Below are 17,384 nucleotides of genomic sequence, written 5' to 3' on the forward strand. Positions count from 1 at the left end.
AGTTGCACTCTGTCACCCAGGTTGGAGTGCAGTGGCATGACTGCAGCTCACTGCAACCTCCACTTCCCAGGTTCAAGTGATTCTTCTGCCTCAGCTTCCTGAGTAGCTGTGATTACAGGCACATGCAACCATGCCTGGCTAATTTTTGTATTTTAGTAGAGACAAGGTTTCACCATATTGGCCAGGCTGGTCTCACAGCGTTCACTATTTTGGCCAGGCTGGTCTTGAACTCCTGACCTCAGGTGATCCACCCACCTCAGCCACTGTGTCCAGCCTGAGAAGTTTTCATCATTAATAGACGTTAGATTTTGTCAAATACCTTTCTCATCAATTGATATGATCATATGTTTTTCACTTAAGTCTGTTGATATGGCATACATTGATTGATTTTGAATGCTGAGCCAGCTTTGCATACCTGGAATAAATCTTGCTTTGTCCTGGTGTATATTTCTTTGCATACATTGTTGTATTTGATTTGCTAATACTTTTTTGAGAATTTGTATGTCTAAGTTCCTGAGACAGATTGACTTTCTGGAATCAATCACATATACTAACAGTGAACATCATCCTGTAGTTTTCTGTATTTATACTGTCTTGTTTTGCTGTCAAGGATATACTGGTCTCATAAAGTAAGTTGAGAGGTGTTGATTCTTCATTTTCTCAAAGAGACTGCGTGAAATTTGCGTTAATTACTCTCAAATAGTGGTTAAAATTCCCCAGTGAAGTCATTTGGACTTGGTAATCTCTTTTTTGGGAGTTTAATTAATTTAATTAATCTCTTTTTTGGGAGTTTAATTAATTAAATTAATTTAATGACTATAGGACTATTGGGTTATAGATTTTATGTGGTTGACTTTTGGTGATTGCCCAATTCATTTTTGATAAAAGTACTCAGGCAATTCAGTGGAGAAAGAACAAACTTTTCAACAAGCAATGCTGAAATAAATTAAGTTATATGTAAAAAAAAGAGTGTCAACCAAACCCTAACACCTTATACAGAAATTACTTTAAAATGTAAAATGGATCTAAATGTAAAACATAAAATTATAAGATTTTTAGAAGAAAATATAGGAAAAAGTCTTTGTAACCTTGGTTTTGTAAGAAAGTTCTTAGATATAACACCAAGGCAGTCCATAAAAGAAAAAACTGACAAATTGGACTTCATAAAAATAAAACATTTTTGCTCTGTGAATGACACTGTTAAAAGAATGAAAAGACACAGGCCATAGAAAAGGATAAAATATTAGCGAATCACATACATGACAAAGGACTTGTATATAATATATATAAACAATTCTGAAAACAATAACAACTCAATTTTAAAATAAGGGAGCAGAAGACATGAACAGACACTTTACCAAAGATGATATACAGTTGGTAAATATGCACATGAAAAGATGCTCAACATCATTAGTCATTAGCAAAATGCAAATTAAAACCACAATGAGATACAGGTAAACACTTATTAGAATGGCAAATAAAACAAAAACACACTAGCCCAAAATGAGCATCAACAAAAACTGACAATATCAAGTGCTGGTGAAGATGTGAAGCAACTGGAACTCATATATAGGAATGTAAAATGGTTCAACCACTTTGGTAAGTAAATTTGCAGTTTACTACAAAGCTAAATATAAACTTACCATATGTCCTAGGTGGAAAACCTATGTTTTACACAACAACCTATACGTTAATTACAGTTTTGTAATTGCCAAAAACTGCAAACAACTTTGTGTTATTTAGACCAATAGATGGTAAATACTTTTTCCACAGAAGAGGAAACCTAAGTAATGTGTTGATGGTTTTAACAATAACCAACAATTTGTTCATGCCTCCTTGTACGTATACCCTTCTGCATTGTAACTTTGCCACTTGTTGGTTTGGGGTTTGGCCATGTGATTTTCTTTGCCAGTGGGACAATAGCAAATGTGACACTGTTGAAGGCTTGAAAATGTTTGTGCATTGGGACTTATTCTTTCTTATAGCTAGGAACCCTCTGTCACATGTAAGGCCTGGACTAGTCTACTAGATGAGAGATCCTCTAGCCACCCTAGAACCATTGGAGTCCTCATGCAGAGTCATCAAGCCCCAGCTGAGCTGGATCTTAACTGCCGAGCCAAACTATAGACTCATAAGAAGGAATAAATGCCATTTTAGGCCACTAGATTTTGGGTGGTTTGTTAAGCAGTAAGAGCTAACAGATATAGCTGATATTAAGTTAATTTGTCTCCAATCTGGTGGACCCAAAAGTAAATTCTTTGGGCCTGCCTTCTTTGCCTCTAAGCAAAGTAAAAAAGTGGTTCTCCATCTTTGCTGAACACTGGAATTATCCAGGTAGCTTTAAAAAATAATGACATCTGGGCCGGGTGCAGTGGTTCACGCCTGTAATTCCAGCACTTTGGGAGGCCAAGGTGGGTGGATCACTTGAGGTCAGGAGTTTGAGACCAGCCTGGCCAACATGGTGAAACCCTGTCTCCACTAAAAATATGAAAATTAGCTGGGTATGGTGGCGCTTGCCTGTAATCCCAGCTACTGGGCAGGAGACTAAGGCAGAATTCCTTGAACCTGGGAGGCGGAGGTTGCAGTGAGTCGAGACCGCACCATTGCACTCTGCATTCCAGCCTGGACAACAGAGTAAAACTCCGTCGCAAAAAAAAAAAAAAAAAAAAAAAAAATCTGGATACTACTGGTATATATAAGATTGAATAGGTATGAGGTGCAGCCTGGCCACATACCAAGTGATTCTAAAACAGAAAAGGCAAAGATGTTACCTATCTAGTATATTGGCCTGCTCGGTAACGAACATGGAACGAGTGCAGTTTCCACTCTCCTGCTCGTGTCTCTAGTGTACCTCTCTCAGAGAATATGTAGTGACAATATTGTGTATTAAACTGAACTCCAAGATTTGCTGCTGGTGAAGGAAATCAGAGCTTCACCAGTATTAAGTTACGACTTTTTCTGGACGCTACAGGGTTGACCTACTCTCCATGGTCTCAACGGCAATAAAAACTCCAACTAAATGTCTAAATGTGACCCTAAGACCCACCAAAAGTACCCTCACTTATTTGCTGAATTATGACGGTGGCCACTTTTTAATCCTAAATTTCACTACCGGCAATAATTTGAGAACCCTAAAGTTATTGGTGTAGAATATTTAACACCTGATAATGCTGTTCTCATTTTTTTTCCTACCTAAAAAATATCAACTCTTTGAGAAAAGGAGCCAGGGCTTTGTATGACTTATGTAAGTTAAGTCATAACAATTTTTTTGTTATAATTATGTGCTTGACTAGTAAAATGAGATTTTACAATTAAATGCAGTGACTTACGGGCTCAAAAACAGAAAAACCAAACCCAATGGCTCAGGTTCACAGAAACCTTAAAATCAGACTCTGATTTTGATTTTTGTGCAATTACTACATTATAATTAAACAGTTTAAAGAGAACAAAACTTTTCCCCTGCAGAGAATGAAATATGAAACATAAATTTTATAGACCATACTCATAAACATACTAAGATTTATGACTTTTCAGTGATAATGTGGGGAGTTCACAGATGTATCTAAAGAAATCATGTTTTATTTGGCTGAATAATCCAACAATGTCAGTGCTTTATGTTAAAATCAGTTCCGTTTGGATACTGTGCATTTTTCTGTTATAATAAATAATTTAAATGTCCCTTTTTTCTTCCCTTTATAGAGACTATTTATACTCCCTTATTATTTTGATATCACTCTGAGTTTTCCATCACTTTAGTCTTTAAAATATACGCTACATTGGTGACTTTTCGTTTTTAAACAGAGACAGGGTCTTGCTTGCTCTGTCACCTAGGCTGGAATGCAGTGGTGCAATCACAGCTTACTGTAAACTCAAATCCTTGGCTCAAATGATCTTCCCATCTCAGCCTCCTGAGTAGCAAGGACCACAAGTATGCACCACCACACTTGCCTTTTTATACGCACACACATGTATTTTGAGACAGGGTCCATATATTTTGAGTCTGGATCAGCCCAGGCTGGAGTGCAGAGGCGCAATTTCACCTCACTGCAACCTCTGCCTCCCAAGTTCAAGCGATCCTCCTGCTTCAGCCTCCTGAGTACCTGGGACTACAGGCATGGGCCACCATGCCTGGCTAATTTTTTGTACTTTCAGTAGAGACGGGGTCTCACCATGTTGGCCAGGCTGGTCTTGAACTCCTGACCTCAAGTGACGTGCCTGCCTTGGCCTCCCAAAGGGGATTACAGGCATAGGCTACCATGCCCAGCCTATAGTCTTATTATATTGCCCAGGTTGGTCTCAAACTCCTGGCCTCAAGCAATTCTCCTGCCTCAGCCTCCCGAAGTGCTGGGATTACAGGTGTGAGCCACCTTGCCTAGTCAGTAGCTTTGATTTTTAATACCCCAAATGTCAAGTTTACTATTAACCACAAACCTTGTCAAATTCCTGTTGTCTTTCAGAAGTTACCATATTTATAATTTGCTCCAAGTTACAATGTTGGTTTTATTTACATTTATTTATACAGCATATCTAATTTGACTGTCATAGGTGGTCAGTTGTTTATAATATTTAGACCAGATGAGATCCAAGAGTGTTAAGGCCCTAGATGTGTTTTAAGAAGAATTAAGATATCCTTAAACGTTACAGCAGCATATCCACCCTTCTGAAGTATTCCAAAAATCTGAAGGACAGACAGAAGAATTTTCTGTTGCTACCAAAAGAAAAAACCACTGGAGAGCTCATGAATATTTCAAATGCAATTATGGGCAATGCAACTCTAGAACTGCCTTTAAATGGAGTTGTCCTCTTAAAAGTTAAAATCAGTTTTCAGATATTTTTTCCAGAGAGTACTTTGAGAGGCATAAAATGGAATAAATCAGTGCAATACAAAATAATGAAAATATTTTACACTTTTATTTACAAGTTAATTTCATAAACAGACTATACTTAACATGACTAAACAACAAAAAGTTCTTGACTTCCATCCTTTACGGCTAGAAAAATAAATTATTTTAATAGTTATTTAAACATGCCTCCTGCTTCCAGAGAAATTAATGTATTAAATATATGTTTTTTCAAATTATCCCTAACATTTACACAAACTTAAGAGTAGATATTGCTCTATTTTTACAGAGAATTGTAAACAGCCTTTTAAAAAGCTAGAGTAACTTTCCACTAGTTAGAATTGAACATCATAAAATACAAAAATTTTATAAACCCTATAATTCAGGTAATTTAATTTAGACTAATCTGTAGGAATATACAATACAAATTTGTCAGTCATCCACAATTAAGTATAATTATTTATGGAGAAAAATTTTATCATGTTCAGAAAAAGATTTTATTCATATTCTTGAAAGATAGCTTTGTTCCCAATAAATATTCCTCCTCCTATTTCTGTACATTTTAGGAAAAGATGTATTCAATTCAAAAATAAGTAACATCCAGTTATTTGACTTTTTGCTTTTTTCTTGCTTGAAACTGCTCTGTTTTGGTTTTTATAGATTTAATCAACATTGACAAAGCAGGATCAATGGACTTCCTTTGTGATTCTTTTTCAATCTCACTCTCTTTTTTCTTTATTGCCTGTGTAAGTTCTTGTTCTTTCTGTTCTCTTTGCCGGGCTTTCTCCTCAAGGATTTTTTCCATAGCTTTCGTTTTCTTGAAATTGGGATCTGAGGGGTCCAAATTGAACAAGTGGGAAGTGTACATTGCCTGAAACCGTGCATCGCTAACATTTACCTGCAAATCCAAAAAAATAAATAAATAATAAATTAATTAAACAAAATTACTAAAGCAAAAGGCCAGAAATGGGGCCAAATTTAGAAAGTTGGTGAGTTGATTATATAAAACACAAACCTGAGCGTTTGTACTGATTCATTAGCAAACTGTTTTTCCATAGATCTTTATGGCCTACCTGTGGACCACAACTTGTGGGGCACCCTGTTCTTATCATGCAAGGACAATGTATTTCAAAGGGAATTACAGTGGGCCATATATATATATGAGATGGCTGGTAACTACAATGATCACTTAGACAAAATGACTGGAGGAGTGGTTTGTGAGGCAGGGCTTTCCCATGCTTACAGCACAAAATCAATTTCTCACCAGCATAAATAAGCCAAGCAGAACATTTGCTGGAGGCCCTGAACTCTTAGTACATTTTTAAAAATTTTAATCTTGGTGCCATAAATAAGGAACTATTGAAGGTGATCCATAGATCGAAAGATTTAAAGACCACTATGGCAAAGAATCCATCCGAGATCAAGGTCTGGTCAGACACAATCCCCAAATTTATCTTCTTTCTATAAAAATTTGTGGTTCCACGTTTAAGAGTATACCCTTAACTCCAGCCAGCCTTTGAGGGTTGCCAGGCAGATGGGTAACCAGCAAGAAAGGGAAACACAGGAAACACAAGTCCACTTGGAGATGGATTGTAGCTCTACTTCGTTATCATGACGACAAGAGACTCAATACCCAGAACAAGGAAAAAACCCACAAAAATATTTATATGTATGATTATTAATATATGAAGACAGAATGACTACAAATCATTCTTTGCTTTTCATAAGGAAACTAACTCAATAAAAACCTCACTGGAATGGGAGCACATGTGAAACTGACTTAAATAACAGAAGCTACAGAGTAGCCCCCAAATCCTTCTGTAAGGACTTAGAAGCCATCTGTATTCTACCCTCCATTGTTTGAACAAATTCAAAATTTCCCAAATTTCCCCCATCTTATTCAGGGCCAGTTCTTCCACATTAATGGTTGGAAGTCATTAAGCAGTTTCTAATAGCTATTTGTAGATTTTCGGTAGAGGGCTCAAACTCATGCTTAGGGGACTCTGCAGCCATTAGGAATATGTACTCAACAAAAAGAGGCAGGAGTAATGGAAACAAAAGACACAGCAACGGAGAAAACATGGCTTACTGCGCTGGCCACTGCATACAGTCAGAGTGGGACCCGTTATGACATGAACCTGTTATTCAAGCATACCTTTGCTGGTCTGAGGTTCACTACATGTGATTCTAACATTAAAAACTACACATTTTTGGTACAACATGGCTACCAAAATACAAGTCAACTATTGCACCTGGTGCTCAACCAAAGAAACAATGATTTCATCTATCCTGGGATGAACTGGCTGTGCTGGTCTAAAAGACAGTAGCTTTGGCTCTACCATCAGTCTTTCCGAAGACATTTTCTTTTTTTTTGAGACAGGGTCTTGTTCTGTCGCCCAGGCTGGAGTGCAGTGGCACGATCATGGCTCACTGCAGGCTTGACCTCCTGGGCTCAAGCAATCCTCCCACCTCAGCCTTCTTAGTAGCTGGGACTGACTATAGGTGTGCACCACTATACCTGGCTAATTTATTTATTATTTTTTTTGAGACAGAGTCTCGCTTTGTCGCCTGGGCTGGAGTGCAGTGGCGCGATCTCTGCTCACTACAAGCTCCGCCTCCTGGGTTCACGCCATTCTCCTGCCTCAGCCTCCCAAGTAGCTGGGTCTACAGGTGCCTGCCACCATGCCTGGCTAATTTTTTGTATTTTTAGTAGAGACAGGGTTTTACCGTTTTAGCCAGGATGGTCTTGATCTCCTGACCTTGTGATCCGCCCACCTTGGCCTCCCAAAGTGCTAGGATTACAGGAGTGAGCCACCATGCCTGGCCAGCTAATTTTTTAAATTTTTCATAGAGATCAGGGACCCACTATGTTGCCCAGGCTAGTCTCGAACTCCTGGACTCAAGTGATCCTCATGCCTCAGCCTCCAAAAATGTTGGGATTATAGGCGTTGAGACACTGCACCTGGCCCCTAAGACATTTTCAAGGGTAACTTTGACTATGCTCAATTTCTATCTGCAGAGCTGACTTTAGATTCAATTCCAGCTTTAAGAGACTAGTGCCTGGTGTCCATGGTTACCTCAAAGTCATCCTCTATTAATTCCTTCTTTTTCATGAGCTGCTTCTTCTTCTTTTTGCTCAGATTCTGGTGCTCCACAATCTTGTTGTAATTGAAGTGTTTCTTACTGTCCTCATCCTCATCCATCATAAGCAAAGCCATTTCAGCCTGTGAAGAGCAAAAAAAAGTTCAAATGTACAACAGTGCTTTTTTTACCCCCTAAAAGGAGTATAGGGCACAAGATATCCCTTCTAGAACGGAAGGCTCAATCACTAAAACTCTGGGGTACCACCTGTCATCTGTAAACTGACTGTGGATTACCAAAACAAAGAGATCTTTATATAGCAATAAGGCAGAATCTCTGGAAGCAACATTACTGACAGCAGGAGAGATAAAACCTTGTAGTTAAAAACCAGGCCCCATTTCACTTAGTGTGACTCATTAGTAGGCTGCAGGAACAAGAGTCCCCAAGTACCCTCAAATAAAAAGTTCTCATTTTCACTTTGTTCTTCTTGTGCAATGACACTAAATCTAGCAAAAGTTTATTTTGTGATGCAAATCATACTTTCTAAATATGTAACTTTATAACAAGTAGGTTTTTTTGTTGTTGTTGCTGTTTGCTTTTTTTGGCCTTTACTATTTCAATACTGATACAGTTCTATGAAGGTAGGATCTTAGTATCTGCTTCTGAAATCTAGTAAATGTCTTTTTACACGAAATGGGTATTTTCTACCAACCATGGGATTAAACAGGAACCCTCAAAAATCAAGTAAATAACCATATACACTAGTAAAAATACAGAGTATGCTCTCAACCTTTGTGGATCTTCCCATGTTACCACTTTAAACTACCTTAATTTCCTTTCATCACTGGCACTTGTAGCTGGCTTTTCAGAGACATTTTCCACAAAAATTGATTTTCTTTGTTGCTGTTTAGATAACTTTATGAGTACTGCTGTATATGCAATGAATAGAGAATAGAAGATACAGTAAGATGCAGAGTTTAGGTGGCCAGTCAGGCACACTTCTGGCAGTGACATGTGAACATCAGCCCTAGGAGCACTGCTGCCTTCAATTCCTGCCTCAGCAAAAGCACATATGAATGTAACTCTGGACATAGCGGGTCACTGAAGCATAGGTTCACTGCATTTCCAAGAAAGAATGTAATTTTGTACGTTCAATATATGTATTCACAATACAAAAATCAGAAATTTGCATTTGGCAAACCATAACCACAAACTCTATTACAGGACAGACTCAGTTTGAATTAAAACTTATGGCAATATTACTTTGAGGTTTTAAGGGTATTTTCTGTCTCAGGTATAGTAAACGTTTTTAAAAGTGAGATAATTTCCTCTTAATTTATAAAGGAAAATAAATACCCTTGAGTTTGAGGTAAATTTTAACTTTGTACGAGTTGGAGAAATTATGTTTGATTAAAAAAACACTGTATTTAGAAACTACGCTGCTAAAATATTTAATTAAGTCTCTCACAATTTAGTTATAAATGTCACTGCTAAAATAAGTTGTTTTTGAAAATTAGCGACATGTACAACTTTATTTAAATTGCGCCTATGAATTATCCCCCGAGCATGTAACAATAACCGCCTTTTACCTTTTGTCTTTCTACTTCAGTTTCTTCTTCTGGAGATGTGCCATCTTTTGCAGATTTTACCGATTTTTTCTTTATACCTGGCACAATAAACCAACATAAGAGGTGAAAAATTACAGGACTATCAGCAACATTCTGTTTATACTAGGAACAAAAACACAAGATATCTAGGAATAATCTTAACAATAAATGTGTCGAAACTAAAGGGAGAAAAAACATGTTACTGAAAGAAGACTGTGGGTATATGAATGGAATAAATACAATGCTTCTGCATGGAGTGACTGCATGTTATAAAGGAAGAATTTCTTTCAAAGTAATGTATTTCTTTGTAATACACATCCAAAGTAATACAGTTCCTGTGTGGAACATGAGACTTCTAGCCCAGGGTGACCACTGCACACTGTGCCTCCTTTCCTGGTACCCAAGCTATACCCCTGAGTGAACTGCCGTGAAGACGCGATGAAGAGAAACACCCAACACTGCCCTGCTGTGTTTCCTGGCCTGACTACCTATGACGGCCAAGTGTGACCCACTCAAGCCTTTTGAGTTTGACCACCTAGAGAGCCTACAAAAATCCCCCGCTGGGCACTGTGCCGCCCTCTGCAAGTGACCTTTGGAACAGTATGACATCTTATGCCCCTAGATGTGACATAATATGAAAGATATAGCATTGCCTATGAAGTATGCTTGCCAAAACTGTTCAACATGAGTCTAATGGAACCACTCGTCTAACTTCCAGTTTATGGAAACTACAGGGGACTGAGTGGCAAGGAACAGATAAATCTAGAATATAAGACATTCCAAAAGATCACTAGCCTGGGTTCTCGAAAGGCAAATGTTATGGGAAGGGGAAGTGTATATGGTATCTTCTAGTTGAACTAAAAAGACTACTACTAAATATGACTATTATATAGTAATATCTTGTATAAATATATTTTTATGATATGCCATAAAAGTATATGCATACAAAAACAAAATGGCAAAATGTTAACAACTGCGAAACACAGGGGCTGTTCACTGTATTGTTCTCTCAATTTTTCTCAATGTATAAATTTTCATAATTAAAAACAAGAAATGGCCAGGTGCAGTGACTCACTCCTGTAATCCCAGCACTTTGGAAGGCTGAGGCAGGCAGATCACCTGAGGTCGGGAGTTTGAGACCAGCATGGCCAACATGGTGAAATTCTGTCTCTACTAATAATACAAAAAAATTAGCCGGGCGTGGTGGCCAGCGCCTACAGTCTCAGCTACTAAGAAGGCTGAGGCAGGAGAATCGCTTGAATCTGGGAGACAGAGGTTGCAGTCAGCAGAGATCGTGCCACCCGACTCCGGCCTGGGCAACAGAGCGAGACTCTGTCTCAATAAAAAAAAAAAGAAATGGTTGCTTCTGTTATATCTATTGAAAGATATCCTATCTTTCTTTTTTTTTTGAGACAGAGTCTCGCTCTGTCACCCAGGCTGGAGTGCAGTGGCCGGATCTCAGCTCACTGTCAGCTCACTGCAAGCTCCGCCTCCCGGGTTTACGCCATTCTCCTGCCTCAGCCTCCCGAGTAGCTGGGACTACAGGCGCCCGCCACCTCGCCTGGCTAGTTTTTTGTATTTTTTAGTAGAGACGGGGTTTCACGGGGTTAGCCAGGATGGTCTCGATCTCCTAACCTCGTGATCCGCCCGTCTCGGCCTCCCAAAGTGCTGGGATTACAGGCTTGAGCCACCGCGCCCGGCCCTATCTTTCACTTACAGAGATTTCACATAAATGAAAATATTAACACAGAGCAAAGAGAATTCACAGACAAAAACAAATGGTCAATAAACAGAAGGAAATTATTTCACCTATCTCACAATTGTTAACTGAGCACTTATTATGTTGCGAGCACAGCTCCAGGTGCTGGTGATACAAGCCATGAACAATAGGTTAAAATCTCTCATGCAGTATACCTTCAAGTTGGGAAAGACAGAGGCAAAGCAGGACAAAAGGGTTGGAGACTGAATGGGGAGGCTGGTTTTGTTAGGGTAGTTAAGGAAGGCCTCTTCAAGAAGGTGACACACAAATAATGACCTGGATGAAGTGAGGAGGTGATATGTGAGAACACCTGAAGAAGGGTGTGGCAGGAGAAGGGAATGGTCAAGATGGTTGAAGAACTGCAGCTAATGGGATAACAGGATAAGCAAAACCTAAAGTCAAAAGAGGCTTTAGAAACTCCTCTGTGTGTATTAAGTCCCTGCTAATACTCTTGCACACCTGTCCAGTAGACATGCCCAGCCAAGAGAACATGTCAGCATAGAAGTGCTGCCAGGCTCACCTATCGGTGCTACCAAGCCATTTGTTTTGCACTTCTAAGAAGAAATATTTATTGTATGCAGCCCTTCTCCCTAGAGAAAATGTTCCTCATCACTGGTCCTATCTGAAATTTTTTTCAGGGAATAATATATTAACCTTAAGAGTATAATCTTTCGGCCGGGCGCGGTGGCTCAAGCCTGTAATCCCAGCACTTTGGGAGGCCGAGACGGGCGGATCACGAGGTCAGGAGATCGAGACCATCCTGGCTAACACGGTGAAACCCCGTCTCTACTAAAAAATACAAAAAATTAGCCGGGCGAGGTGGCGGGCGCCTGCAGTCCCAGCTACTCGGGAGGCTGAGGCAGGAGAATGGCGTAAACCCGGGAGGCAGAGCTTGCAGTGAGCTGAGATCCAGTCACTGCACTCCAGCCTGGGCGACAGAGCGAGACTCCGTCTCAAAAAAAAAAAAAGAGTATAATCTTTCTCTGTCTTAATGTATGTGTATGTCCTTATGCATATAAATATCATCAAGGTTCCACTTGCTTAGGATATGAACCCCCATTCCCTAAGTTTACCACTGCTCCTATGCTCTCAAGCCAAGAGCTCCTTTTGAAATGAATGGACAAATGACATATGCAAAATATTATTCTGTAGCAGGGAGAAAATTAGACTGTATATAATTAATACTTAAAGCAGACAAAGATCTTCACATACAGCTGTGGAAAATAATTTCAAAGAGCCCACAATAAACTATTTCAGATTTTATAACAACCTGGTGAAGAGTCTTAAAAATAAACTTCAAAGGAGGACTGTAATAAGGGAGAAAAAAAAAAATCCCCAAGATAGGGCTAAACATGATATCCAGTTTTAGCATGATGAAAATTTCTTTGCTAACAAAGAATTTACTAAGATGTTAGACTGAATTGTTTAGTCAAAAGATACATAAGGCATACAGATCATTTCTGCACTGTTAATAAGATCAAATATTAAGAGGTCACATCTTTATTTTTTGAAAAAACATTTTTTTCCTCCCTGGAAAATTTTCAGACTTAAGTTAGATGAACAGTACTAGGGAAATGAAAGTTTGCATTCCAAAATATTATCTTTATTTTTCAGTGAATCTTTTGTCAAGTAAAGAACCACATCTCTAGCTGGGTATGGTGGCTCACACCTATAATCCTAGCACTTTGGAAGGCTGAAGCAAGGAAGATTGCTTGAAGCCAGGAGTTTGAGACCAGCCTGGGTAGCAAAGCAAGACTCGGGCTCCACAATTTTTTTTTCTTTTTTAAATTAGCCAGGCATGGTGGTGTGTGCCTGTAGTCCCAGCTACTTGGGAGGCTGAGGCAAGAGGATCACTTGAATCCAGGAGAGTTCGAGGCTGCAGTGAGCCATAATAGTACCACTGTGCACTCCACCCTGGGTGACAGAGCAAAACGCTGTCAAAAAAACAAAAACAGAAACAACAAAAAAACTACATCTTCTGAGACTGCTGCAAAAAATACATATGGATTGATTCTATTAAGTCAATACTAACAAAGACTCCAAGTCAGTGAATAGAGTTTTACAGTTAAATAAATCTAACCAATCCTTACTGAGGCTAGAATCCTTTTAGGCAAAAAATGTAACAGAATACATCCATGGAAAAAGATAGCGTGTAAAAAAAAATTCATCTGTAAAGGACATTTCATTTCCCGTTACTTATAATGTCAGAGAATTGTTCCCATAATAAACTTCTTCCAGAGGATTAGTTGAGCAATTCATGTGAGAGAGAAGCTAAGAAAGTTCACTGGAGGGCAGATGGATGTGGTCTCAGTACCCACCAGATGAAGAGTGGTAAGCACCCTAGTGATTTACTCTTTTGTAGCAAGTTTCTGCATCACCTGCCCATAATCAGACGCAGTCTGTTAAGGATAATCTCCCTCTAGGGTTAATAATATTTTGTATGCATATATATTCTGACACTGCTTTACAATGTTACTTGTAGAATTACAAAAAATAAAGGAAGTCCACTAGGACTCAGATTCTACCAACTGCCACTGGAAAACTAGCAGATTTTTCTAATATTTCATTTCATTTTCATCTCATTAATGTACTCATCCTAGATGTATATTTAAAAACTCTTATTTGACACCAAGTTTGCAATTTAGAAGGAAATCAAAGAAAAAATTATAAAAGATAGAAGAAAAAATTATAAAAGATCTCTAACATTCACCCTGGCACCTAATCTGAGCCAAACACCAGGTCTGGCATCAGTGAACTCATTTCCTCCAAATTTTGAAGGCACATAAGTTTAGCTCTATGGGACTGCCTAGAGCAAAAATGCTATAAATGTACCCAAGTCATCTGGTTTACAATGTTTTTGTCCTGTTTAACTACAGAACTTGAACTATATACTCAAACACTAGTGTGTGAAATTCATTATATCTTAAGTATTTTTGAAAAGAAAAGCAAGGTCTATATCCTTAGATAATGACTATATTTCACTTCCGAGGTACTAAAATCCAAAACTATTTTGACAAACTAATAATGAAGTAAATACTGTAGCAATGAATTAATATACCAATGTAGGTCATCTGAGTTACTTTATTTCTACATTTTAAAAATTACAAACTGGTTGGGCACGGTGGCTCATGCCTGTAATCCCAGCACTTTTGGGAGGCCAAGGCGTGCGGATCACCTGAGGTCAGAAGTTCAAGACCAGCTTGGCTAACATGGTGAAACCCTGTCTCCACTAAAAATACAGAAATTAGCCAGGCACAGTGACACACGCCTGTAGTCCCAGCTACTCGGGAGGCTGAGGCAGAAGAATCGCTTGAACCCAGGAGGCAGAGGTTTTGGTGAGCAGAGATCACGCCACTGCACTCTAGCCTGGGCAACACAGTGAGACGCCGTCTCAAAAAAAAAAATAAATAAATAAATAAAATTTAAAAAAATAAAATAAATAAAAATTACAAACTGGTAAATTTTAAACCAAAGTCCAACTCTCTTTAAGAGTACCTACTATAGATCCTTATATCTGAAGGGCACACAAAAAACTTCCAATTTCTCTCTGACTCCCTGTGGGAATCCATTTCCCTAAGGTTATAAGCATGCTTCCACCTATCCTTAAAACCATCTGCCTGGATCCCTGGATCGTGAGTACAAAATGTTAACATTCAGTATATTCTTCTTTATATCTTCTGGATACTGTTAAGCACAAATTTAGTTTTTGCTGGGGAGGAAAAGGTTCAGAATTGAGTAAAAACTCATTAAATCCATCTATTCGAGCATATACATGATATATATCTAACACATATTTAAAAAGTCCAGTTGTACCATAGGTAGTCAGATTAAAATGTAAAGTATGGGAAAACTGTATCAATCTCATTTATTTAAATATTTTGTAACATGCTGAAAGTCATATGGGAGGACCGGGTGATTTTGACACTCAATAATTGCTGACTGAATAACCACATACACGAATGGGGGCACACAGCTTTGTAATGTGTCTTTGAAAAGCCATGTCCAGCATGATTCAAAAGGGATATGCTGCTTTTGTGGCTCAGCTAGTTCTCTCTTTCTCTGCCTAGGCCTCCCATACCGCTGCTCTTGCCGCATGTTCTATGGTTTTGTATCTGGCCTGGCCTTCAGATTTATACGCCCCATCTCTCTCCATTTTCGGCTATCCAGACCGAAAAGTCTCCCTAAATTTGACAATTCATTTAATCAACTGCCTTAGGCAGTAACCTCCCGCACCCTGCCCCTCCAGCGATCTGTTTCTAGGTCCCTACCTTATCTGCTCATGCGGATTATCTGTGCTTCTGCAAGTGAATGAACAAACAGTATAAATCCATAAACCAATCAGGTAAATCCCTCATCTTCCTGACACCAAATATACAAATTTACCTGCATTTGTATTTACTTTTATTTGCCCCATTTTCTGTATCTTAGTAACTTCTTTTCTGTTGGAGCAATCCCAAGGGAAAGAAAACATGCCCTAAAAGTTCATATCTTTAAAAAAATACTTTCTCCTTACGTACATTCAGGTATGGCTCCATGTCTTTGCTCCCCTTCACAGTGCAACTTCTGAAAAAAGAATGCTCACCTTTCACCTCAAACTTTAACCCACACTAATCTACTGAAACCTCTATCGCCTCACCAAGTGTCTGTGAGCCACTACATTAATACTGTTCTTCCTACTTCCCAGCCGCTCCTTCTCGGCTTCTTAAGCTTTTCCCATCCTTTCAAGTAGCACTTCCTCTAGTATGTCAGATTAACAGTGCCTCATGTAGACTTCACCTGACCTCAGGGCCCATCCTGCATCCTCTTCTCTTATCAGTGCTCTCTACTCCCACTGCCATGGTTTGAAGTACTATTTATATGCTCCTGATCCTTAAGTGTATATTTGTACTCTGATTTCTCTGCTCGTCTCTCAGACTTATATCTCAATATCAACCAAACACCTCCATTTGTATATCTAATTGACATCTCAAAGTGATTATGTCACAAATGGACCTATTTACTTTTCTTCCCACTTAAACTTACTGTTCCCACATTTCTTCCTAACTCAGTAAATGGAAGAACATTCTTCCACAGACTCAAACCAAAAACAGGAGTTATGCTAAATTTCTTCCTGATTTAGCACGTATACTTTCAAAATATATCTAGAGTTCTGTTCTCCGTCCAATTCCACGAGCGGCATGCCAGCTAAACAACCATCATCTTTTGTCTAGAGCTCGGCAAAAGTCTGGACTTCCAGCTCTCACCAGTCCTCAAACTGTTCTCTTTACAGGCACCAGAGTAATATGTTAATCTATACCAGATCATGTCTCATCTTTGCTTAAAGACTGTTTGGGCTTTCCACTATCAGTAAAGTAAAATCTCAATTTGTTGTCAGGACAACAAAGCCCTACTGGGGTAGTTTCCACTGAGTCTCCAGCCTGTCCTCACACCAATTCCCTCACCGACAATGCTCCAGCCACACTGATGTCTTTCAATTCTTAACACCACACAGTGCACTGTTTCTCACCTTGCAGTCTTTCTAACCACTCTCCCCTCATTTGCAATGCTCTTCTCCCAGCTCTTCATGCCTGACTCCTCATTCCACAGGTCTCAGCTCTAATGTCATCAACTCAGAGAAGCCTTCTTTGCCTACCCAATGTAAACTTTCATATCTCCTACTTCTACCCAGTTATATCTTCTATTTCTTTCCTTTAAAACATTTACCATACCCTCATACTATTTATCTGTCTAACACATCTTCCTTCAAACCAGACTCCATGAGGGATGCAATCCTGTTTGTATTATTACTACTGTATCTCTAGCCTAGCAGAGAGCCTGGCACTTGGTAGGCAATCAAAACAGTTATTATAGAATGAATAAACAAACATGGCAAGACACTAGCTTTTTGTCCTAAATTTTATGTAAAAAATTCTGGCCTTGCTGTTTTTCTTTTTCCAAACAAAACAAAACCTACTACAAAACACACACAAAAAAACAGAAAAGCCCAAATAGAAACAATTACCCTCTGGGAACATTCTGAAATCAAAAGTAAATTAAAAGCAAGCAAATTTTGTCTATACCTTTTTTCTTTGGAACTTCTGATAATAACTTTAGAGA

General features: G+C 38.8%; 1 protein-coding gene across 2 annotated transcripts in view; it reads right to left on the reverse strand.

The window, feature by feature from the left end:
* Positions 1 to 4,892: 4,892 nt before the first annotated feature.
* Positions 4,893 to 17,384, reverse strand: part of ESF1 (ESF1 nucleolar pre-rRNA processing protein homolog) — a 69,124-nt gene continuing 56,632 nt past the window's right edge. For both annotated transcript variants that reach the window (XM_025400548.1, XM_025400549.1), the window contains exons 12-14: positions 9,512 to 9,588; positions 7,919 to 8,065; positions 4,893 to 5,739 (exon numbers count right to left, since the gene is read on the reverse strand). In XM_025400548.1, coding sequence (XP_025256333.1) covers positions 5,446 to 5,739; positions 7,919 to 8,065; positions 9,512 to 9,588 — 518 coding nt within the window. In that variant the 3' untranslated portion in view covers positions 4,893 to 5,445. The remainder of the gene's footprint in view (positions 5,740 to 7,918; positions 8,066 to 9,511; positions 9,589 to 17,384) is intronic.

This window comes from Theropithecus gelada, chromosome 10, assembly GCF_003255815.1.
Source record: "Theropithecus gelada isolate Dixy chromosome 10, Tgel_1.0, whole genome shotgun sequence".
Classification (NCBI taxonomy): domain Eukaryota; kingdom Metazoa; phylum Chordata; class Mammalia; order Primates; family Cercopithecidae; genus Theropithecus; species Theropithecus gelada.